The 26,063-nt window shown below is 41.8% G+C and overlaps 1 protein-coding gene and 1 long non-coding RNA gene across 12 annotated transcripts in view; both read right to left on the bottom strand.

Moving 5' to 3' along the window:
* The window catches only part of FAXC (failed axon connections homolog, metaxin like GST domain containing), a 319,499-nt gene that overhangs the window by 240,759 nt on the left and 52,677 nt on the right, over positions 1 to 26,063 (bottom strand). For 5 of the 11 annotated variants that reach the window (XM_081529160.1, XM_081529159.1, XM_081529154.1 and 2 more), the window contains one exon: positions 13,066 to 13,594. The exons of 3 other annotated variants lie outside the window; for them this stretch is intronic. In XM_081529160.1, the coding sequence (XP_081385286.1) occupies positions 13,305 to 13,594 (290 nt within the window). In that variant the 3' untranslated portion in view covers positions 13,066 to 13,304. Of the gene's footprint in view, positions 1 to 13,065; positions 13,595 to 14,204; positions 14,250 to 26,063 lie in introns of those variants that run through there. 3 more of the 11 variants (XM_081529156.1, XM_081529153.1, XM_081529157.1) reach the window with 1 other exon arrangement.
* Positions 14,914 to 18,025, bottom strand: LOC145521121 (uncharacterized). The gene is made up of 2 exons (XR_014065134.1): positions 17,548 to 18,025; positions 14,914 to 17,222 (listed from the first exon to the last, which is right to left on the bottom strand). It is a non-coding gene; the product is annotated as an uncharacterized LOC145521121 (long non-coding RNA).

Below are 26,063 nucleotides of genomic sequence, written 5' to 3'. Positions count from 1 at the left end.
GGGAGAAAACTAGCCCTACAGAGCAGCTTTGCAGGGGAAGTTATAAAAAAAAAAAAAAAAGGTAATTTATGACTGTACCTGACATGTCTACTTTTAAGTTACTAGTTGCATATTCACAAGATGATACAGGCAATGGGGCTAAGAACAATACGATATTACTATGAATTCAAATTCCTAACACAGAGAAAGAATTAGAGCACAAGGAGAGAAAAAAGAGGAAGACTTATCCCCTCCCTACTAGGAATTTCTCCCTCTATCTTTAGGTACAGAGTTCAGGCTGAATCCAAAGAAAGTATCTCTAACTGCGCTCTACTTCCTATAGGATGCAAAACCAGAGCTAAAAGGAATAAACTTCCAAACCCCCCAAATAAAGCCATACACAGAGTTTTAATGTATGCAGTCTCCTTAATAAGTTAAATATCCTATAATACATAGAAACAGTACAGGGCAAAGAGTAGGCAAATGTGCCTAACACCAGAGGCTCTAACAAGAGAATTTATTGGGCAACATATGAGTGCAAGGGTGGAGATGAAGACAGTGCCAACCACGGGCAGGATTTGGGATTCAGATGTGTGGTATGTGTGTGTCAAGGAAATGGGAGCTCTTTGAATTATGGGGCTATAATTCCATCAAGGGATCCCGAGGACTGCATAAACCACTTGAGCCTCTAGAAATTACTACCCCATATTTCAGTCACCTGCGGTTTGTTCTATGAGTAATTTATGGGCTGCCCTGGCACAGTCTGTCTTGTCAAATCTTAAACTTTGGATATTTCTTTTCAATTTGATTTGTCTTTTACCCGAGAATCTGTCCATTCCTGTAACCAACCTTTATTGATCATTTACTACATGCACCGTACTATGTGGAGGGTTGCCTTGTGCCTCTCCCCTGGGGACCTCCAGTTGCTGCAGGCTTTCAACCCTTAAAATTATCTGACACCAGAAATCAGACATCCCATGGCCGAGCCCCATGCCTGGGGAGTAAAGACCCATCAACAGCAATGAAAAAGTAACACAAGTGTTTAAGGAAGATACAACCACAAGCTTTTGGGGGTGGGGTTCCCTGAGTGCTCCATCCTTGGGGCTCTGTCTAAGCAGTTTTCCAGGCTCTGCTTACAGGGAAAAGCTCCTTTTAGGGAAAAGGGGGTTTATTTCCCTGATGCTAAGACATAGGTACAAACACCCAATCAGCCCCCACCACCTGGCTCCAAGTAGCTGGCATGATGCCTCTGAGCAACACAGATACACTTGTTCCACTTTAGCCTGTCTACAATACCTCTGCCTCCTTTATCTCTTCAGTGGTATAAAGGTAGTGGTAGACAGTAGCGTAAAAGCTGAACTCTCAGACTCACTGCATTTAAACTGCAGCTCTGCTGATCATCTGACAGAGACTGGAGTAAGTTACTTAACTTCTCTCTCAGTTTCCTCATCTGTAAACCAATGATGCTGATGGCAAGGATCAAGGTGTGGTGATGAGGGTGATAATGAAGAATGATAAAACCTTACAGGGCTATAGTGAGGATTAAATGATAAACAGAAGGAGGTTGCAAGAGCACAGTGCTTGGCACGGAGTAATATGCTGTGTATGTTCTCAGTCGTGTCTGACTCTTTGCAGCCCCATGGACTGTAGCCCGCCAGGCTCCTCCATCCATGGAATTTTCCAGGCAAGAATACTGGAGTGGGTTGCCATTTCCTTCTCCAGGGGATCTTCTCAACTCAAGGATCAAACCCATGTCTTTTGTGTCTCCTGCATTACAAGTGGACTCTTTATCACTAGAGCCACCTGGGAAGTCCAATCAATATGGTACCAATAATTAATTAGCTATCAGTAATATTAAAATATCATATATAACACAATAATTGTGTATAATACTTAATTATTATATCATTATGGTTAATATTAATATTAATGAATTAGCTGTTACTAGTTGATTTGGTCAATTAACTCCTCCTTTCAGCACTGTGAGAATCAGCAGAGTAGGAGGTGGAGTGGCTTTCAGCCTCAGGGAAGGATAAAAGGAAGTTTGAGCCAGAAGCTATCTTAAAGATCAACCTGTAAGAATCCTCATTTTGTAAATGAAGACACTAAGTGATGTGGTCTCAGTGTTACTGACTCTAACAGTACCTTAAAGACATACATTATGCAAATACAAGGTGCCAATAATTTTTTATTATCTCTCCAGCCCATTTGCTTCAGCAATCCCTTCAGGGAGGTGGCTTCACTTCTACCCCTTCACAAGCTCCAGGCCAGTAGAGGCTGGTTCCTCAAATTCAGGGCGGCTAAAACCAAGCACTGCTCTTTCCCCAAATCAGTTCCCCCTCCTCCACCTTCTCTGCACTGGCAGCAGTAGCACCAGGTCCACAGTCTCCAGCGCTACCTTGTTACCTTCACCATCTCCCCCGCCCCACCCCCGCCCCCTCCCCGGGCTCCCCGCTTCCCAGAGTCTTGGGTTCTCCTTGTGCACGGTGCCTGCTCTCCCTTCTCCCCATGCTGTCCTCATGTCCCACCTCTAACTTCACTCCAAGCCACTGAGATCAGGTCCAGCTGCTCTCTGACTAGTGCTGCCTGTAGGCTGTCATCAGTGAATCTTGTTTAAATACTCGTTCCTCACATTAGTCCCCAGCTCAGAAACTCTCCTCACCGGCAAAGGGATGACTTTCCAAACAGTTAGCCCCAGGGTCCTTTCTCCCCGCTTACCCTCCTTCCCATTTTTTTGCCACTAGCAAATCAAGACTATCGACACCCCTGAGTAGTCTTTGGAATTTCTGTTATTGTCCTTGAAATGCACCAGCTAAAGCTTCAGGAGGCTTGTGAGAGTGGAAAAGCAGCACCAGGCTTCCCCACAATAAATGCTTGGCACAGTAGGGTTGGGAAGAGGCCTGGGGCTGCTCCCTCCCACACTCAGCCCTTCCCTCAAGTCCCCTCCCTTCCAAGGCTGTCTGGGATGCTGTTTTAATCAGGGTTTTCCAATCTGTGTGGAGCATGAGTGATCCAGTGTGCTCGCCCCAGACCAAACAATCCAGGGAGGGGAACTCCAATCCTGCCCATGCCTCACCTGGAGATGACCCCCAAGTCTTCACCACAAGAACACTGTCAGGCAAACAGACCAGGTACCTCTAGGCACACGGGGCAGCAACGCAGACATTATCATGATGAAGGAAGTGGGTTCTCTTTCCTCTTTGTTTTCCAAAGTCCCCTTTCGTCCAAAGGACAAGCCACTTTAACCTTGCCTCTGCCTACGCGTGCTCAGTCGCTCAGTCGTGTCCAACACATTGCGACCCCATGGACTGTAGCCTGCCAGGCGCCTCTGTCCATGGAATTTCCCAGGCAAGAACACTGGAGCAGGTTGCCATGCCCTCCTCCAGGGGATCTTCCTGAGTCAGGGATCAATCGAACACGTCTCCTGCATCTCCTGCACTGGCAGGAGAATTCTTTACCACTAAAAGGAAATTCTGTTGCCAGTGAGCACCAACCCGGCTGGGCAGTGTTTAACAGGTGCTGACAGTGGCACCATCTGCCAACCACACAGGCAGCCCCTGAGAGAACAAGGCGACTGACTGTGCCATCTCCCCCGTGAAGGAACAAGACAAAAATGTGAAAAATGGCATCATAGAATACTCAGTACAACTAGTTGCAAAATATTTCTCTTAACACTTCTGGGAGCAAAGTGTCTTGGAAAGGCAAACCACCTCCTTCCTTCTGAAAGCAAGGAGCACAAAGCTTCCCTGAAGGGACAGACACCAAGCTTGAGTCCAGGACCCTCACACAGGCTCTAGAAGGGTTTGAACCCACGTAAGTTGAAATAGTTGTAGATGTGCCCCAAAGCATTCCGAGTTGAGGTCTATGTTACTAATAACACAGACAATAAATAATAAAGGCTGAATAGTCAGGCTTTACAGGTTAACAGAGAAAGGGATCTAAATGATAAAAACCAAATTATTATCTCTGAATGTGGAAAGGGGGGGGGGTCTCTCGTTATTTACCTAATAGTCCCACGGTTTGAAGAGTTTGGGATTTTGTGGGGTTTATGTTTTTTCTTGTTTTTTTTTTTTTTTTGGGGGGGTGTTGGTTTTAGCCATGCTGCGTGACTTTTGGGATCTCAGTTCCCTGACCACTGTTGAACTGGGGCCACAGCAATAAAAGCCCAAAATCCTAACCACTTGACCACCAGGGAACTCCCAAGTTTCAGATTTTGAATGTTACCTTGTTGTAATTTGCTCTAACAGGTAAAAAGCTAACATTTGAATAATAGTTGCTCAAATTTGTAGAACAGATTTTAAACATTCTGAATGCCTCCACCCGTTTTGAAATGCCTGCAGGCCCACCTCTCCTTCGCGGTTCCTTGCCAGGCACGTGTGTGAAACATTTAGTAAGATTTGTGTTTCCAAAACCTCACTGTGAATTTCTGACCCCAGTATATGACTTGAGTATCTCCTAGCCACATTACCCTACTCTACCTCCTCAAGCCTCTTTCCTCATCTATAAAATGGGAATCAGAATTACTTCCCTGAACAGCTGGGGAAACTAATTGAGGCATATTTATTTATACAGAGGGGACTTGGTCTACCCACCAGGCCCAGCAGCCACAGTGACGGTCTTCACACGCGCTCCACTCTCCATCTCCTTTTCTCCTCTCTGCCAGTGGACATCAGTCCTGACAGAGCCCTGATGAGCACACTGGGAATGAAACAAGGACAAGAGAGGAAAGACTGCATAATCCAGAGACCCGATTTTCTACTTAAAAAACATTCATTTAAAATTCTATCAGAAAGTCATATGCCTAAAAAATTCATTACCTCCCTTCTAATTATACATGAGCCTTACAACTAAAATATTCTCCCAATCATCTAAGAGACCACCACTTAACAGTATATTAGATGCAAAATATATCTCAGATTTTCCCCATGGGTGTAAAGTTTAAACATTCAAATTTGCAAAAGAGAAGCAAACTGGAATAAAGACATTCACAGCCAGCTATTTCATATCCATTAGTTATCATTTACACATCAAATACATACAGCAATGAGACGAAATATACAGAATCTCCACATTTATATACAGTAATCAACATAGTGCACAATTCAAATCTATCTTACAATCAAGTGTACAAGTTTAAATATGGCTTTATAAACTACTAACAACTGTGCTAAAGGAACTCATAGGTCCAGAAATAAACACTGGAATGCCGCCTCCATATCGAGGTGCTTGTTCAGCAAGATGCTATCCATTGTGTTTGCGAAACAGAGGGTGCAGGTAATTGTTTCCGGGCAGTGTCCACCCACCAGCCCCCAAGCAGCTGAAATGTAGGTTCAAATTATACCAACACTGGTCCTTCCTATCTCAAATATCTGAAAATAAATCTGTACATCTTCCACACATTTGGAGACACGAGGTAATAAAACAAATAGAAGAAAGACAAATAATCAGTGAGGTGATGATTACCAGGAATTATCAAAACATGCTTTTCAGATTCAGAAATTCTCAGGCATTAGAGTCAGCATTTGCATTATTGAGGTTTTTCCCTCCCTCCTTTCTTCTCTTGTTTTGCTTAAATCAGTGTACTGAGAAAACTTTCAGGAATTTAAGAGATGTACTATATCAAGTGGTCCCCAAAACAGAATTTAAAAGAGTTCTTATAAAGGTAATATCTAATTATTCACTCTTTTCTTCTAGCCAAAAATGGCTCTTAAGAATGAATGAATGAATAACGTTGATCTAAAATCATGCTTCCATGCCTATTTTACATCTACTTGCCCACTAACAATAGATACACATTCTCTAACCAACTGCTGCCTTCTAGGTGCTATCCTTAAGTTCTTCTTGCCCCATACTCTAAACTCTATCGAGTAGAAGACTATTCCCTGTACATTTCTATGTTTGCTATGGTTTTTAATGTACATAACAAATCACTGGAGCAGTGTGTGTGTGTGTTTAAATAAATACTTTGTGGGGCATGCTTAGAAAGTCTTACTGATGAGGTCAATGAGCGCAGAGGTTTGGAGACCACTGCCTACAAAGGGATGAGGTGGGTGTCTCCAAACATTTAAGGGTCTTCTATAAAACAAACATATAAATATACTCTGTACATTTTTTATATTAGAAAATGGAAACTCTATATCACAAACACTTTTGAGAGACTAGAAGGAAGTTCCAGCATCAAAGGAGTGAATACACAGGGGCCACTCCTCCAGTTCCCAAGCTCAGACTCAGGTGGACAAACTGGGAGAACAAGCCAGAAACTAGGACAAAGATCAAGGTTACTCCAGTGCTTGCTGCACTGGCCACTAGAATAACCACAACAGGTCTTCCCTACAGATTGCATTTGTCTTTCATTTAAACCCGTAGTCCTTTGGATTGCTTTAGTAACATGCCACCACTCAGAACACTCTCAACGTGCCTGACACTTCTCTAACACAGCCACACCACATGATTGCTTGAAGCCCTGTATCTGTTCATCTTTCCTTCTCTCCTCCCACTCAGTGAAATTCAAACACCACCAGAGGAAGGACTTGGATCCTCATCTTTTCAACCACCACCATCGGGGGAACGTCACCCTCATCAAGGGTGGAGTTGTCAGACACTCAGCAGGATACAGATGGCTGGGAAAAACACATGTTCCTGATAACCATGATCCCACAAGACTGCTTACTTGAGGTAAAGTCATTTTGACAGGAGTTACACAAACATGTTGCTCCCATTGAAGCAGAGATTCCCTCCAAAATTTGAACATTATCTCTAGTCTTATTGCTGCAAAAAAAAATCAGACATAATTTGTTAAAGATAAAAATACAATCATCTGGACATGGTTGATGTTTTAATAAGCCAAACATGATCTCTTATTGGGGGATAGAAACAAGTATGAGAGAAGACTTCCAATTCTGAACAACTAGTAAAGAGAACAGTCTATAGATTGTTGTATTTTTTAAGGGAGGGAGGTAGTAAATACCCAAAGCATTACTCCTTTCTAGCCTCGAATTATATCACATTCCCCCTGCAAACTGTTTAGCCACTGCTGATTAACTTGACAACTTAGGAGCTAAATCCTACTGTTTTCAAACCCATGGGGTAACTTTTTTTTAATACTAAAGAAGGTCTAAATTATACTAATAAATCAAGTTATTCTATTCTAGAGCTAAAAGTAAAAAATAAAAAAGGGAGGGGAAAGATGCTTGCCAATGGGGGATGGGAGGTGAATTAGTCACTTTTAGTAATACTACTTTTCATAAAATGAAATAGCATCACAAATATATATCACTCTATAGCTAGTGAATTGTTTCAAAATATTTAAAGCTGTAATTAGGGACAAGAACAGTTGAAAAATATTTAAGAAGAACATTATAACAATATCAAGTTAATTGCTGGAATTATTTGTGTATGGAACACCTAAGTACTGTACCAACGTTTGGCTCTAGATAACTTGTTTTCCCATGGAAGTGATCAGGAGGGTTGGTGCTGGCTGGACCATATCCATAAGCTGTTTTATTACTGCAATGGTCCCCTTTATTTGTCTACAAATTTGATAATTAGGGGCAATAATCCACTTGACATTTGAGCATCCAAATGGTCTAGCCAGCAGCAGAAGTTTCAGAGAGCTTTGGTCTGGGGATAAGGTCCCTGTTTGGCCAGAGCCAGAATGGTTAAGGAGATCACACTGTCAGCCCCAAAACAGTGAGTTGCTTCCTTTTACACTATTTTCAGTATTCTCTATAACCTTCTTTAAGGGGCAAGGCCAATGTGTTGCTGGTTCCAGTTATCTTAAAGATTAAAGTGCCTTAATTACCTTTAAGATATTCTTTAAAGTCAGGGACTAAAAACCTAAAAAAATTAAGTAAACCCCACATCCATTTGCATTTACTCCTGGCACTAGCAAGGGTTCTGCCATCCAGAAGGGCCTCCTGCTCACACACCAAGGGGTCCTTTTGAACTTTGCAAATTGTATCCAGACCATCAAAAGTATATGAATAAAAGTCAAGTAACACACAGTAACAGGCAATCGATCCTGGACCTGCTAGAAATGGGTTGCCAGAGTTCCGCATTTAGACTCAAGAAGTATTTGTCATTGAATGTACTTTCATCAGTCCTTGTTCTTCCTAAATAGCACTGCATAGACAGGAGAACAAAGGATCCTGGGTAATAGCCAGGAGCAATGAAAATAGTCTCACCCGTAAAAAAAAAAAAAAGAAGAGGAAGAGGAGGAGAGGAAGGAGGGAGTGGAGGGGGGAGATGAAGAAGAGAAAGAAAAAGAAGAGGAGGAAGAGCCTGAGTTGTTCCCTATCAACAAAAGGCACCATCCTTTTATTGAAAATACACTCAACAATTGTTCAATTAATTAATTAATTAATGCAGAAAAACCTGATTGTGCAGAACTTACTTCTCTGAGGAAAAATCCAGCTTCTTCTCTCCCACCTGAACCTCAGACCAGTCAGCTTATCCATGCAGAAGTGGTGGGTTTCAGGGCTGAAGTGAAGCCCCTGTCCCTGAACAGATTTTGCAAAATCAACATTTTGGGTGGTCAGAAGGTAGATGACAACGATGATGACAACAAAATCCTTTCACTTTCAAAATGCCAAACTTGTCAGAAGAAGGATATTTTCTCAATCAGTGTGAGGTGCCTCTTCTTCCTTCCCTGTCACAGAGCACTCTCCATGTGGATAATGATACAGATTACTTGTGCTTGCACCTCCCATTCTAATTTGTCTCCTGTCTGGCTGGGATAAAAGCAAACAAGAATGAACACTAACAGCAGTAACTTTTAAAGACTGTTTTTCAAACAAGATTTCTTTAACTGTGGTCCATGAACCCTCTAAGGAATCCACAGATAATTTCAAGATGTTTCTAGATCTCCTGAACTTACATGCAAAATTTCATGTATCTCCATATTTTTCTGGGACTAGGGCATAGGACTTGCATTAGATTATCAATGGAGACACAAAAATTAAAAACCACTGTGTGTGTGCTCAGTCGTGTCCGACTCTTTGCAAACTCATGAACTCTAGCCCACCAGGTTCCTCTGTCCATGGGACTTTCTCAGCAAGAATACTGGAGTGGGCTGCCATTTCCTCCTCCAGGGGATCTTCCCGAGCCAGGGATTGAATCCACATCTCCTGAGTCTCCTGCATTGCAGGCAGATTCTTTACTGCTGAGCCACCAAGGAAGTTCAATAATTTTCTAGGGTATGACCCTCTTTCTGGGAATCCTTTCCCCCATGCAGCCTTCAGGGAAGGAAGTGATGGGAGCTGTGTTTCTAGAGGAAGAGGGGGTTACAATAAGCTGAGACCTCTTCCTGCAGAACTGACAAGGTTGGGCCATGTGAGGTGTGTGAGCCAAAGGAGAGGAAGGGCAGGCATTTCAGGAGAGGGGCTGGTGTGAATGGAGTCACAGAGCAGAGCACGTGAGGCATGTCTAGGCAACGGCAAATGGACCAGCAGGGATGCACTGGATGGCTCACACGGAGGAGCCCTGGCAAACAAGATGAATAAAAATGTGAGGACACCAGGCCCGAAGGAACACCTCATCCTAGAGCAATACAGTGCCCTATGGGAGTTTTGAGAAATATTAATCTAGGATGATGGGTAGAATGGATCAGAGAAGTGGCAATGCAAAAAGAGATTATCACAGAAGCTTAGGCAAAAGAGAATACCTAAAACCAGGGCGCCACATCTGTTCACCACTCTATACCCAGTGTGGATTCCAGGGCCAGGCTTAGGGTAAGGGGCTATCAACTCATCAGTGAGTAACTAACTACCCAGTGAGAGATCATATGGGCATGGATTCCTTAAAAGATCTAATCCAAGAACAAGGGTCTTGGTAACTTAAACGTCCATCTTGGTGACATTCACAGAGCACAGGCAGCACCTTGCACAGAGTAGATACCGAACAAAGACCCCTTGAACTGACCCAGGTGAAGAGATACAGCGGACAAGACTGAAAGATTTCGAGCACTCTCTGAGAGGCTGGGGTGTGCTGCTTCTACCAACACGGAGTGAGCTCTCGGGGAGGTGGGTTTTAAAAATAATCCAAGTCAAGCTGATGTAATGGCAAAAACTCCATAAGGCAAGGTGAAAGACCTCAGTTCCGGGTTTGCCCTTCAAATAAATATGGCTTTCCAGAGCAAATCCACCACCCAGCTATCCATGTCTACGAGTCTATACTTTCTCTCGAGTAATCTGGGCAAGACTCCCACAGCTATAATCTTTAATGCCTCCTTTCCTTGAACCCTAGTTGTTTCACAAACACATATCCTCATAGCTCAGTACACACAAGTAGGGCTCACTGAGGACGAGACTCCAGTTCTGGTTTAAGTCCAGTTGTTCTAAGTCTGTGATTAGTCAGCTGGGTAGCCCATCGCCTTGGTAGCATCAGTATTCACAAATCATGATGTTATAAAAGAAATGGGAACCTCTGGCAATACGGTTTACCTCTGCATAAATTTAAATCATCCTTGTATCTATTCTGACATATTCAAGGCAAAGTATAATTCGGCTGCTCCTTCATCCAGACAAGCGGAGATGAGGGTGGGGTGGGGCAAAGGGAAGTGGAGAAAAAGATAGAATTTAATTTTACAATGAGAGGTAAAAAAGAACAGGTAGCCCACAAGTCTTCTGGCCATCCAAAAGCATCTTTTAGCATTAAAGATCACACTTCCTTAAGTTATCTTCCAATAAAAAAGAAATACAGAACTTGAACAAGAGAGTCAGATGACCAAAACATCCCCTAATTTCTTGTTATTTTTCTTATAAGTAGCACCTGTTCATCAAATAGGAGAACAGTTCAATCTAGATAGCCTAAGAATGAAACATAAAATTAAAGCCCACCTAATCAAGACTGCATAACTTGCCCACACCACAGTGGGTTTTTGTCTTAGTCACTATTTTTCCATAACCCACTTTGGGAAAGTAAAACCTGGGTATATTCTAGGGTTCCTAATCAAGTTATACCTACAAAATGCTGAGTACCCAAACATGAGTTGTCGGGCAGTACCCAGGACTCCAGCCCCCATGGGAGGCACCTGGAGAGAATGAATGAAGGTTTCACATATTTAATGATGGTTTTCCATGGATGTGCCCTCCAAGTAATACACAATAAAAAATATCTGTGACTCCACATACTCATAACTTAAACCTTCTTGGTGTGAAGATACAGTATACTTTGTGCTATACAGGAAGAATAAATTATAGACAAAATTTCAAACACAACTCTTTCCAGCTGAAGGTGGGGAAAGGGCAACTCAGTCTTAGCAGAGCTAGGTCCACAGTCTGTCGACTCCATTCACATTTTCAGTCCAGGACTTCCCCTGTCACACAGAACTACCACCAGTTGGCCTTGGAACACATTTGCTAGAGAGATAAGAAGTGGGTAATCCTGGAAATGAAGCTGGAAACAAAACAGGCTTATCCATTCATATATCTTCCAACACATTCTCATTAGGCATCAAACAGTCCCCTCAAAGATGAAGGGTCTGATAAGATATTAACAACTGAGTTTTATGTGGAATAAAAATGTCTAGCTTAGGGTGTTTCAGCACTTCTTCCCAGTTACACATTGCTTAAATGGTAAATCACCTCAAAAACTCTCTCCCATTATGTCTTTGTGAATCCACAGTATCCTAGGACTGTTTTGCCAAAACTATATTCAGAGTCTTTTTCAAATAAAGTATATGAACTTCTCAGAAGTTGCTGTCTTTTAAGAAGTTCCTTTTTAATCCCATTAGGAATAGCCCTTCCCCAAGCAGGTGCAGTCAGAAGCCCAAATCCACAGCCATCACCCCAGGATCTTCACCCCATATTTCACTGGAAAATGTTCTAAGTCAACCAAAACTATGTCTTCAGAGATAGAGTGCCTTAGTCAACACTGTAACCCTAAGAGTTCAAGTGCTCTATGAGGAGGGAAAGAGAGGACAGGAAGGGGAGGGGAAATGCTTAAGAAACATTAAGATTCTCCTCAGCATTGCCTTCTCCTCACTGGACAAGGGCTGAGAAGACCAGAAAAGTTGCATTAATGAAAACTGCATAGAGTCTACATGGCACAAAGTGCTTTGCTACCATTTACAACGATCCTCTTCCTGCTTCATCTTGTCAGTACATCTTGCAAAGTTTGTTTTCAAAAAAGACATTACAAGTTGGCAAGCTTCTGCTTAAAAAAAAATCAATCAAATCCTTTCCCCTTCACCTCTGTTAAATAGATCTTATTCCTGAGCTTTATACCCTCCAAGTAAATCAAACGTAGGCAACTTAACACTCCGGAATCAACAAAGGACAGCTTTCCAGTGTGAGTTCAGGCAACAAAAGAGACTTCTCTGCAAATATACAGTAGAATTGAAGATTGTTTGTAGCTGTTGATGATCTGTAAAAATATTTCCAAAGTTCTTTCAACGAAAGGTTTCAATTCAAGCAAGATCACAAAGAGGATGATGAGCGCGTCCTAACTGTGCCTTGGTGTGTATTCCGTCGGCTCGGCTCGGGCGAGCGACCGTGGCTGCTGTTGCCTGAATATGGAATTCCTCCACCCGCCGATCTTCACACGCACGAAGCACATTAAAGAATAAAATGTGTTTATGTCACACCTCTTCCTAGAGGTTTAAAGCGCCAAATGTTACCACATGAATCCTCACAACACCCCTGTGAGGTAGGTAGGTGGAGACTATTGTCACCCCCACTTTACAGGTGGGGGAAATGAGGCACACAAGAATTAAGGGACTTGCCCAGAATCACACAGCTAGTCACTGGCAGGGCTTAGGATAAAACCAATACTGGCTAGCACCTAGCACAGTGCTTTGCACATAGTAGGTGTTCACTGAATATCTATGGATTTTATTTGACTTATATTTCAACACACAATATACACACAGCAAATACAAGCGGCCACCAAAGAACATTTATCTCCTGCATTCCTTCTGATGACATCACTCATGACTTTGAATCCTACTGGATGGAGGATGTTCAAGGATCCATTTCACACCTAAGCCCTCAGGTTGCAGGGGATCAATGTATAAGCAGTCTGTGGACAACCCGTTCTTGCACCTGCTCTACCACACAATGTTAGTTTTCTAATGAAAACAAAAATGGATTTCAGGAACCATGCTGACTTTTTTTATTTTTTTGCCTCTTTGTTTTAAATGGAGCCATAGGAATGGTTCTGTGTCTTGTTTGTACAAAAAAGAAATAAAGCTGCTCTACTCCAGTTAGCTTGTGAGAACTGTGCCAAGCACAAAGATCTCCGCCCAGCTCGAAGGATTTCTGCCTGGGAAACTGGACTGACCCCAGGGAGTGGCAGCTCCAACAGAGGAGGGTCAGCGAGGCTGACCGTCACTTGCACTGTTCATGGTCTGTGTAGTCGTCCATGTCCACATCAGAGTCAAAGAGCGAGTGTCCAGTGAAATCTGTGTCTGGGGTTCTGGAAAAACTATTCTCTGCTCCCTCGTCTTCAAAGGTCTCTGTCCTTGAGTAAAAGCTGAAATCCAGCAGGGGCGTGTGTGTTTTGCTGCTGTCACTGCTCTCCTCTGACTCATAGATGGTGTTGTCATCATCATGGTGCCACTCGGGCCAGAATTTTCTCCTTATCCTCTCACAGTACATAGCGAGATTGATCAGCTCACCTGCAGGGTGGTAAGGAAAGCAAGGTTAGTGCTCAAAAGCAACCATCTACCAGCCACTTGGCTTTCTGGGCAACACAGAAGAGCAGTGTAGGGTAGGCATGAACAATGCTTTTCCACAGAGGCACTGTCTAAATGTTTAGATTTTATACACAGAAGAAGAAAGGTGAGTGGGTGGGAAAAGGTAAATCCAGTGAGTGGGCTAGATGAAATTCAGGAGTGAGGAGTGAGCAGGGCAGCTGATTCAAAATGGCAGCTAAACTACCCATCGTTTGGCTTGGTGAAGCATTTTATTACTTTATGTTTGCATGTCAAGAAAACTAGTGCTTCAGCTGGTTCATCTCTAAATTAATTTATAGTCCATGAAAACACACCAACTGTTAGTTGGATTAAGTCAGCCAAAAGTGATCATTCATTCCACAAATATTTGTAGTGTTGTTACAGGCTGCTTACTATGCCAAGTAGTTGAAGAAAAAATAGGTTAGGAAGGAAATTTTGCCCTGAATCATCCATAAAATAGAAAACTCAGAACAGTCTTTATGCATGAACATGCCTGCAAACACATTTAGTGAAACAGAGATTGTTTAATTTTTTAAGTAAAATTCAACACTACACCCATGATCGGGTTCTTGCTTGGTCGCCAGGTTACTTCTTTTTCCTGTGAATCAAAGGAACACTTTCATTAACTTGCTAAAACTGTCCAGGCATTCGTCTGAAACATGACACAGTATTTGGCTTTCATTTCCTAATTCCAAATGCAAACTGCAGAAAGAGTGAGTTTTTGCTTTTGAGCCACCAGATGGCAACACTGCTCAATAAGCATATAATTTGTCACTAACTCTTACAGGATTTTATTGCCCTGAGAATAGTCTTTGGATGTTAATTATTTTTAATTATATAAACACTCACTTACTGTGTAGGTAATCCATGTTTTATTGCAGAAAATTAGAAAATACAGGTGAGCAAAAAATAAAAGAATTACCAATAACCCCATTTGTCATAACATTTTCATTTATGCTGTTCCTGAAATTTATGTTTATTTATATACACATTTGGGCTTCCCTTGTGGCTTAGCTGGTAAAGAATCCACCTGCAACGCAGGAGACCTGGGTTGGGAAGATCCCCTGGAGGAGGGAAAGGCTACCCAATTCCAGTATTCTGGCCTGGAAAATTTCATGGACTCTATAGTCCATGGGGTTGCAAAGAGTCAGACACGAGTGAGCTACTTTCACTTTCACTTTTCACATATATACATTTACATATATTTACATTTGCAATGTAGCATTTACTATATATTGTTTCCTATGCTACTTTTTTAAAAATTTTATTTATTTATTTTTGGCTGTGCTGGGTCTTCTCTACTTTTTTCACTTAACAACATACAATGAAAACCTTTTCATTTTACTCTGTGAACCACCTTGATAATTGTATTGTACTTCATTATACAGATGTACCACACTTCCATTTTGTTTTATTTCAGCTCCCTATTATAGTCATTTAGGCTGTTTCTATATTAATAGCTTTATTCGTTACAGTCTGTAACTACTCTATCTCATTTTCTATCAAAGAAAATAATATATATTCATTTTGGAAAATCTTAAGTCTGTGTATAGAAATGGTATAAATATATATAATGCATACATACACACACACACACACACACACACACACACATAAAAAAGAAAACAAAAGCACCAATAATCACATCAATCCAAGGTAATGACAATTAACATTTTGGTGTGTTTCTTTCAGTATTTTTTCAATTTATGTATTGTCATTATTATCATTAGTGTTCACTTCCTGTAACATTGTAAACATTTTCCCACTAAAGTTGTTCAAAACTTGATTGCTGTTCTGCTTAAGTAAATACATCCCCTACAAAACATAAGGCAAACCCCCTGCCTCATGGATCCTGTAAACTATTGGATTTGTACATGGTTCACCATGTTCAGTCTTCTCAGATCAAAATAGTTCGACTCACGCTTATATGAGTCCATTCTGATTGCCCCCAACTTGAAGATCTATGAGCTCAGGAACCAGAAGCTGAGAAGCCCACATCACTGCTCATTTTGGGAAGACATATGCAAATTTTTCACTTATTTTCTCCCTCAGGGAAGCAGTTATGAAAATGCTTTATCCGGTATTGCTGGTGACCAAAAATTAGATAAAGATGCAGAAACGGCAGCAAGGGGCCACTGGGGTAGAGGATATCAGAGATGAACTGGGGTCACTTCACAGCTGGGGACCACCCTCTTTGCCTCAGTCAAGTCCTTTCCCAGAAAGTCAGAACCTAGGTACAAAGTGCCCGGGATCTACGTGATACATGACTGTCTGCACTCCTTTTGTGGCTGTCCTCTCTACAGCCCTTTTCTTTACCTTTCATCCAGGAGAGTTGCCCCCCTTCATGACTGTGTGTCATTAGAACCTTTTCAATCAGGAACAATAAAAATTAATAATAATAATAATGGCAAACACGTATATAGGCCTTACTGTGTACCGGGCACTACTTGAAGTGCTTTATTTATTATTGAATTCATATTAACTCCCATCCCTAGTCCTGGCACCAATCCTATGAGACAGGAGCTATTACTATCTGCATTTATGATAGGAAAACTGAATCAACAGAAAGTTAATTAACTTGCCTAAAGTCACACAGCTAGACAGTGGCAGAGCCAGGATTCAGACAAAAGCAGTCCCCAGACTCCATGCCCTTCACCAAGACTTGACCTTGCCTCTCTCCTGATGAGTTGACAGCCTGACCTGGGAATTCATAGCTTCCAACTATCTGTCACAGAATATTTTTCAGTAATTCTTTCTAGAGTCTCAAGAATTATGAGAGGACAGGTGTTGTCACTCAAAGACAATGGGTTGTCATGAAGAAGAGATCATCCTATCATGCCATTAAGAAAGGGTCCACTTTGATGAGCAAGGACTGGGAGCTCACATCCCCAGTCTCATATCCTGGCCCTGATAAAAACAGTGAAGCAAAGAATGAAAATTTACACTTCAATTCTTCCTTTATCTGGCTTTGCCAGTCCCTTCTTATGCATAGATCCTCTACCAGCAGATCCACTAAACACACTACCAGCCAAAAAGAATGAAAAAAGTCAGCAGTAGAAACAGGTTATGTGTGTAGTGTGTGTGTGATATGCTCATGTTAACATAAATGCCTATACTGAAGATGTAAACTTTGTGAAATAATTTTTTAAAACAGGAGGTTTTTTCTCAAAGAGAACTCAACAAACAGATAATGTCACCTATTAGGCTGGTAAGAATTAAAGCCTGATACCATCCAATGTGGAGAGTCAGACATTGTACAACATGGTTGGTGGAAGTATAAATTGTTAAAAGCTTTTCAGGAAAGTAATCTGATGTTACCTATTGAAATTTTAAATGCACTTATATGTTGGCTCAGGACTCCACTTTTAGTAATCTATTCTACTAAAGTCAAAGCATCAGTATGTAAAGATAGACGCACATGGATGTTGAATGTAGTATTATGTCAATGAAAAAAAGAGAAAGAAAACAAAGATGGAAGCAGCCTGAATATCCATCAATAAGGATTGACTGAATAAAGTTTGTTATATCAATCCTATAGAATATTGTGCAGCCGTTAAAAAGATATAATATTCTATTTAGCAAAAAAATATTATAAAGTAATGTATATAACGTAATTCCATTTGGTTTAAAAATAATACAAAAACAGCTATATATATGTATGTAAATTTGTATATGAAAAATAAAAAGCACAGAAGGGTTCACTTCAGATCCCTAATCTTGGTTTTCTATGGGAGTGATTTTGGACATCTGTGCCTTTATTTTTCATATATAAATTTACATACATGTATATAACTGTCTTTTTGATTTTATTATTTTAAAACTAAACAGTGGAACTGCACTATACACATTATAATTTTTTCACTAAATAGAATACTATATCTTTTTAATAGCTGCACAATATTCTATAGAAAGGTGGCGCTAATGGTTGAGAATCTGCCTGCCAATGCAGGAGACATAAGAGACATGGGTTCGATCCCTGGGTGGAGAACATCCCCTGAAGGAGGGCATGGGCTACAGTCCATGGAGTCACACAGAGTCAGACATGACTGAAGCAATCTTAGCACACACACACAATATAGGTGAGGAGGTGATAAATCTTTTAAAACACACCCGCCTAATTCAACTTATTGTGACAATTGTGTATTACTTTTTAATTTAAAAGTCCAATAAAATAAATTAGTAAAATGACTAATGAGTGGTTATTAATATTTTCAGACAACTGGAGAAGTTATTTATCAGAAAACCAAATGGCCCTTAACCCTGAGGACACTCCCAGACAGAATAAAGAACTTTTCTCTTCAAGTTTCGCTAATGGAAATATTCCCCACTCTGGAAAAAGTGACTCATTTCATTTTCCTGTATCACTCCAGCTCCTCCCAGCACCACTGCAGCCTTGGACCCTTAACCAGCCAATATCTAGAAAACAGGGCTGGCGCCCACACACACTCTATTTTCAAGGTGTTCACTCAGCACCTCTCTGTTCCATGCTTGTGCTGGGTGCCAGCTATGCCCATGGTTGCTTCCTTTAACACTGTGTCATACAAGCAGCAAGGGTGCTGAACATTTCCTCTTTAGAAAAGTTCTTATCAAACTTGAATGTGGCAATGAGGACACTTCGCCCCCTTTCCCAGTCTCCCCGAAGCTAATTCACAGATCTCAAAATACAAACAACAGCAAAGGTCACTCAAGCCAACCCTTTCCCAAGACCCAAATTCCCCATGACCTCTTCCTAAACACCTCCAAATAGAGAACAGTAAGAGTATAGGGTGGGTATATACGTGCATGTTTTTCAAGGATATCCAGCATTCTTTCTATCTTATAATCTATCAAAAAATAAGCAAAAAACACATCCAAGTACAATAAATAACTATTGATAGAAAAGCTGCTGAACAGGGTTTTTCTTAAAACACAAAGGTCCACCTAGTCAGAGCTATGATTTTTCCAGTAGTCATGTATGGATGTGAGAGCTGGACAATAAAAAAGGCTGAGCACTGACGAATTGATGCCTTTGAACTGTGGTGTTGGAGAAGACTCTTGAGAATCCCCCCCTGGACAGCAAGGAGATCAAACCAGTCAATTCCTAAAGGAAATCCATCCTGAACATTCACTGGAAGGACTGATGGTGAAGCTGAAGTTTCAACATTTTGACCACCTGATTCAAAGAACTGACTCATTGGAAAAGACCCTGATGCTGGGCAAGATCGAAGGGAGGAGGAGAAGGGAATGACAGAGGATGAGATGGTTGGATGGCATCACCAACTCAGTGAACATGAGTTTGAGCACTCTCCCGGAGATGGTGAGGGACAGTGAGGCCTGGCGTGCTGCAGTCCATGGGGTCGCAACCAAATAACAAAAACAATGGAGGGTTGTGTTTCTTACAAATTCAGAAAAATAGCGTTAGGTTCTTTGATTTTGATCTGGCTCCCCAGGGCGAGCGGTGGAGTGGCAAAACCCTTTCCCTTTTGCTGTTTTAGGCGGGGTAGTGGCAAAACCCTTTCCCTTTTGCTATTTTACTTTCCAGGCTCTCCATGCTCCACGCCTGTGTTAAAGAGAGCCAAATCCACATGCAATTCTCTAGTAAGGATACTCTGATCAAAATATCAAATGTGACTCCACATTAAAAGGGTTGCTGAAAAAGACAAGAAATAACAAGTAGAGGTGAGCATGTGGAGAAAAAGGAACCCTCATTCACTGTTGTTGGGAATGTAAATTGGTGCCGCCACTATGAAAAACAATGTGGCGGTTACTCAAAAATTAAAAATAAAACTACCACATGATACAGCAATTCCATTCCATTTGAGGTACTTTCAGACACTGCTGATGAGAATATAAATTGAAACAGTCCTTCCAGAAAGCAATTTAGCTGTGTAGACCAAGAGTTTGCACCCTTTGAGACAGTGATTCCCCAACTAGAAATTTAGCTTAAGTAAACAACCAGAGGTAAGCAGATATATATATATACACACACAATAAATACACAATATTCACTATAGAATGTTAGTAAAAATTATTTAAAATCACCAGCAAAAGACCTTCCCAGTAGTCTGGTGGCAAAGAATCCACTTGCCAGTGAAGGGGACATGGGTTCAATCCCTAGTCCAGGAAAATTTCACATGCTTTGCGGCACCTAAGCCAGTGTGCCACAGCTACTGAGACTGTGCTCTGGAGCCCTTGAGCTACAACTAATAAAGCCTGCACACCCTAGAGTCCGTGTTATGCAACCGGAGAAACCACTGCAATGAGAAGCTTGAGCACTGCAAGCAGAGAAGCCAGCATGTAGCAATGAAGACTTAGTGCAGCCAAAACCAAAAAAAAATAAAACAAACCACCCACAAGTCCAGAAAAAGATTAATCACATAAATTACAGTGTAGCTATAGGATAGGATATTATGTAACTACTAACTACATTGTTCTGAAGAATATTTAGTGACAAAGGAAATGGCCATAATACAGTTAATCAAAAACTGCAAACTGCAGGATATAACTATTTCAACATAATCTCAATTTTGAAACATATATGCATACATATACTTGATAAAAGATGAAGAAACATACTACAATATTAACAGAAGCTCTCTGTGGGTGTTGGGGTCACAAGTTATTAATAATCTTTTTAAAAAATTCTTTATCTTTTCTAAATTTTTCCAGTCAGGAAATGATATTTCATATCATACACAAACATATTATGTATATTTTAAGAATTGTCGAATGTTCAAAGTCTGTCCTCCTACTCACCGAAATTAAGGAAAATTTCCCACTATTCTGGATGTTTCCTGGAGTAGTTTATGTAACTAGATATTGTAAATAATATCTAGGACCAAAAAGCTAATTTTTTTAAACTTTTTGACTGCACCATGAGGCATACAAAATCTTAATTCCCTGACCAGGGCTCCAATCCTTGCCCCCTGAAATGGAAGCATGGAGTCTTAACCACTGGACCACCAGGGAACTCCCAAAAAGCTAATATTTATACACATGCCCTCACACAGGTGGCAAGGACAATGTCGCCCTGGCTGTCCCAAAGCTACAGCAGAAAATCGCCAGATCCAAGCCACCCGCGCCTCTGAGTGTGAGCTAGTTCTCTATTATCCAGGCTCCTGGTGGTTTATTTCTACTTCTCCTTCCTCTTGTTACTTCTTGGGAAAGTCTCCCCCACAGAAAAAGCAAAGGCAGAGAAAGAAGTTGAAACCAGATTAGTAGCCTGCCTGCACTAGCAGCTCTGATCAAAGGCTTAGAAGGGGCCTGGAAAAATGACTGAAATGAATTTTAAAGAGTCGCTGTGGACTTGAATGACTTGTGCTCCTTCAGTCCCCAAGGAGAGCTAGAAGCTACTAACTTGTTTTAAGAATGAAAGTGCCTGCAACTATGTGCCAACAATGCCCTGCAGATGATGGCATCAGATACTCCCAGTGTTTGCATCTCCAAATGAGACTCAAAATCAATTCTCCAAAAACAACAATCATTTCTTTAAAAAGAATACTAAATGACTCAAGTCCCTCCAGGAAGTAACAGAGGAAAGCACCAAGTCATAAATAAATCAGTAAAAGATGCCTCATTTCTTTAAGAAGGGATTCTGTACAATCTAAGAGTTCTACTGATATTGGATATCATACACTTGACCCTTGAACAAAGTGAAGGTTAATTCACATAGAACTTATAGTCAGTCCTCTGTATCCAAGGTTCCTCCACATTCGTGGATTCAACCAACCAAGGATCGTGTAGCATTATAGTCATTACTATTGAAAAATATCCATGTATAAGTGACCCGTGCAATTCAAACTTGTGTTGTTCAAGTGCCAAATGTAGTGTATGCGTGCATAGGGCATGTGACTGTATGTGTACAAGGTATGTGTACACACCTGGGTAAAAGTATAAGTGTGTGTATAAGTGAGTATGTATAGAACTATGTGAATAAATGTGTGTTTGTATTCACAGGTGTGTAGGGAAATGGAAGGAGAGAGTAGGAAGTAACAGAAAGATAGAGTATACACAAAACACACTCCTAAATGAACTCAAAGTAATCAGTATCTTTGACACTACCATGGAAAATCTGATTACAATAAAGGGAAATGATTTTAAGTGCTACAAGCATCACTCATCTGATAGTCAATTTATGAACTGAATATTCAATTTATATAATTCCCAGTACATCATAAGACAAGGAATATCTTCATGCTGATTATCTAGGAAATTAAATAAGTCCATACTATCCTTACCCCCACTCAGTGGTAGTTTCAGAAGACCTTCAACAAATGTCTGATTCCTTCCAACTAAGCCTGGTAATGTGCTGATACCTGAAGTCCTATCCCCACCAATCTGGAGCATACTCCTGCTGCCATTAGCACATGAGTACACACACACACACACACAGTTACAGCCTTCACCAACCTCCCTACCCACCCACCCATGACTACTACACATGACTGCTCATCTGCCTCAGTTTCTTGTATGATTTTGCCTTGCTTGGTCCCATCCCTCCAACCAACATTAATTAAGAGTATTATATATGCTATTCACTGGTGATCTCATGTACACTCCCAGTCTCTCAGCCGGGGTATGTAAAGTGAAAAGCCTTAGTTCCTCAGTCGTGTCCAACTCTTTGCAGCCCTGCGGACTGTTGCCCACCAGGCTCCTCTGCCCATGGAATTGAAAGAGGTAAAGCTTAGGCAGGCAGTCCAAGGCCCTATAAGGAGGAGGTGAACATTCTCTGCTCATGCTTTCCTTGAGCCTTATGCAACAATGTATCTTACCCAAGAACTGGCCTTTCTTTGCTACTGCTACTGCTAAGTCACCTTAGTCGTGTCCAACTCTGTGCGACCCCATAGATGGCAGCCCAGCAGGCTCCACCATCCCTGGGATTCTCCAGGCAAGAACACTGGAGTGGGTTGCCATTTCCTTCTCCAGTACATGAAAGTGAAAAGTGAAAGTGAAGTCGCTCAGTCGTGTCCGACTCTTAGCGACCCCATGGACTGCAGCCTACCAGGCTCCTCCATCCATGGGATTTTCCAGGCAAGAGTACTGGAGTGGGGTGCCATGGCTTTTCTTTAGGTCCCAACTAATGATCACACCACAATGTCTTACTCATGGAAATGCTTTTCTTAGACTCTATGTTAATGATTATAATTGTAACAAATCTTGCCTGGAACCCTGTTTCTCAAGACTTGTCCTCTGATTACATAGCAACAGTATATCTCACCCAGAGACATTGCCAGGACCGTTCTCCCTGGCTAAACTTGTGCCAAAGTTATCTCAGGATGTATGCCTTGGGAAAGGGTCTGGTGGAATTCTTTCAACCTTGAGGTATCCTTTTTATCTATTCTCAGCAGCTAGTTGAGAAATATATAAGACCCTGCTTAAACTAGTGAGGTGGGTACTCTCCTGCCTGCTTCCAGTGCCTCTTGCTGGAAGCTTTCTCTATCCCTGTTACTTTAATAAAATCTACACAAAGCTCTGAGTGATTGAGACTGTCTTTGGTCCCAGAGTTAAATCTTCTCCTTTGGAGACCACGAATCTGGCAACACCATTCACTGTAAGCTATCATCTTGGGGTCTCGTCTGGGATCTTCAAGACAAGGTAAGAATGTTCAGAGCTGGGACATTTTTGCCCTTTTAATGTAAAGTCTCCACTTTCCTAACTCAGTGTGCCTGTCTGTGTGAATGTGCAAGAAGCAAGAGCTGTGTCCTGCCCCCACGGTTCCACGGTGATCCTCATATGGCAATATGCCTGTCGGGGGTTTATACTGACCTGCCGGTGTCAAGGGGCACCCAATGTCCTCATGAGGGGAGCGGCCAAAAATGGATGAAGATTATGGACCGAACTTCTTTTCCCTGGTCAGCCTTTCCTGGTCTCTCTGACTGCTTTCATAACTGCTTGAGGAATTCAAGGTACTAACCTAGTGTGCCGGATTGTAGACTGTCAGGAGACTTACAATCCATGCTGTTATTGAGTTTTTCCAGCCAGACCCCCATTCCAAGTTGTACAGGACACTGCAGGCAGGATCACATTAGAGAGCTAAGTGGAGCTCTAGCTCCAGGGACATCTCTCAGACTGAAAATCACCCTCCTGACCCCAGAGACCCAGAGGTGAGTTCTTGTTATGGCCATGCCTCCGGACTATATGGATGGATGCATTAATGGTGAACAAGAGATTCCTGAGGACTCAGATCAGGGAACCCCAGATTTAGACAGACTGGAAACGCAGCCGGCTCCTTCCCTTGGTAATGCAAGCTCTTAGTGGACCAAAGAAAGCCCTCCAGTAACCCTTATCTCAACTCTTTAGGTATTCTTTTTGTACAATCTGCTGGACAGGAATAGAAAGGTTGACCTTGACACTCCATGAACATGAAAGATTATTCTTTTCCTAGCAGGCCAGCACTCCATCACCTCCTTTGTTATCACATAGGCTGATATGGCAGCTCTCAGAAGGGACATCTTGGCTTTTCTGTTCGGCCCTTTATAACTTACTGCTTCTACTGTGGTCAGGAATATGCTCAGGAATGTGTACAGGCACACGGAAGATGGGTGTTTCCCCTAGTGATCTTAGCTTGGGAGACATTCTGGAATGCTACTCTGCTCTACCCCAGGTGGCCTCAGAGGAGGAGCAGAAATCAGGCAAAGGTTTTAATGGTGAGGAACTGGACATCAATCTGGGATGCCAGGTCTACCCCTGGTGCATCTCCACCCCTCCTCGGTGGTAGACCCGGGAGGGATGACTGTGGGACACCTGTGCTGGTGAGGACAGGTTAACTCCGGCCAGGGAAGGAAGCTCAGGTGGAAGACCTGTCTCCACCCCCATCTAGAGCAGGGAGGGACGCCTCTAGCAGAAAAAAGCCACGACACTGGGTGCCGCTTTTTTTCTCTCTTACAGATGGGAGCTAACAGTTCCAGAACCACCCCCTTTGAATTCTATCTTGAAAAACTGGGATAAGTTTGATCCCCAGAGCCTAAAAAGCCCCTTCTAAACAGGCTTTCTTTACTTTTTTTTTTTTTAATATTTATTTATTTTTAACTTGTTTTGCCATACATTGACATGAATCCACCATGGGTGTACATGTTTTCCCCTTCCAGAACCCCCCTTCCACCTCCCTCCCCATTCCATCCCTCCGGGTCGTCCTGGTGCACCAGCCCCGAGCACCCTGTATCATGCATTGAACCTGGACTGGCGATTCGTTTCACATATGGTAATTTACATGCTTCAGTGCCATTCTCCCATATCATCCCGCCCTCGCCCTCTCCCAGAGTCCATAATACTGTTCTACTTATCAGTACAAGTGTGTCTCTTTTGATGTCTCGCATACAGGGTTATCTTTACCGATTGACTAAATACCATATATATGTGTTAGTATACTGTATTGGTGTTTTTCTTCCTGGCTTACTTCACTCTGTATAATAGGCTCCAGTTTCATCCACCTCATTAGAACTGATTCGAATGTATTCTTTTTAATGGCTGAGTAATATTCCATTGTGTATATGTACCACAGCTTCCTTATCCATTTGTCTGCTGATGGACATCTAGGTTGCTTCCATGTCCTGGCTATTGTAAACGGTGCTGCGATGAACATTGGGGTACACGCGTCTCTTTCAATTCTGGTTTCCTCGGTGTGTATGCCCAGCAGTGGGATTGCTGGGTCATATGGCAGTTCTATTTCCAGTTTTTTGAGGAATCTCCACACTGTTCTCCATAGTGGCTGTACTAGTTTGCATTCCCACCAACAGTGTAAGAGGGTTCCCTTTTCTCCACATCCTCTCCAGCATTTATTGCTTGTAGTCTTTTGGATAGCAGCCATTCTGATGGGCGTGAAATGGTACCTCATTGTGGTTTTGATTTGCATTTCTCTGAAAATGAGTGATGTTGAGCATCTTTTCATGTGTTTGTTAGCCATCTGTATGTCTTCTTTGGAGAAGTGTCTGTTTAGTTCTTTGGCCCACTTTTTGATTGGGTCGTTTATTTTTCTGGAATTGAGCTGCAGGAGTTGCTTGTATATTTTTGAGATTAATTGTTTGTCCGTTGCTTCATTTGCTATTATTTTCTCCCATTCTGAAGGCTGTCTTTTCACCTTGCTTATAGTTTCCTTTGTTGTGCAAAAGCTTTTAAGCTTAATTAGGTCCCATTTGTTTATTTTTGCTTTTATTTCCAATATTCTGGGAGGTGGGTCATAGAGGATTCTGCTGTGGTTTATGTCGGAGAGTGTTTTGTCTATGTTTTCCTCTAGGAGTTTTATAGTTTCTGGTCTTACATTTAGATCTTTAATCCATTTTGAGTTTATTTTTGTGTATGGTGTTAGAAAGTGTTCTAATTTCATTCTTTTACAAGTGGTTGACCAGTTTTCCCAGCACCACTTGTTAAAGAGATTGTCTTTTCTCCATTGTATATTCTTGCCTCCTTTGTCGAAGATAAGGTGTCCATAGGTGCG

This window comes from Giraffa tippelskirchi, chromosome 9 (genome assembly GCF_054371585.1).
Source record: "Giraffa tippelskirchi isolate mGirTip1 chromosome 9, T2T-mGirTip1v1.2.pri, whole genome shotgun sequence".
Taxonomy (NCBI): Eukaryota; Metazoa; Chordata; class Mammalia; order Artiodactyla; family Giraffidae; genus Giraffa; species Giraffa tippelskirchi.
The sequence above is the reverse complement of the archived record's forward strand: the minus strand, read 5'-3'. Positions and strand labels throughout refer to the sequence as shown.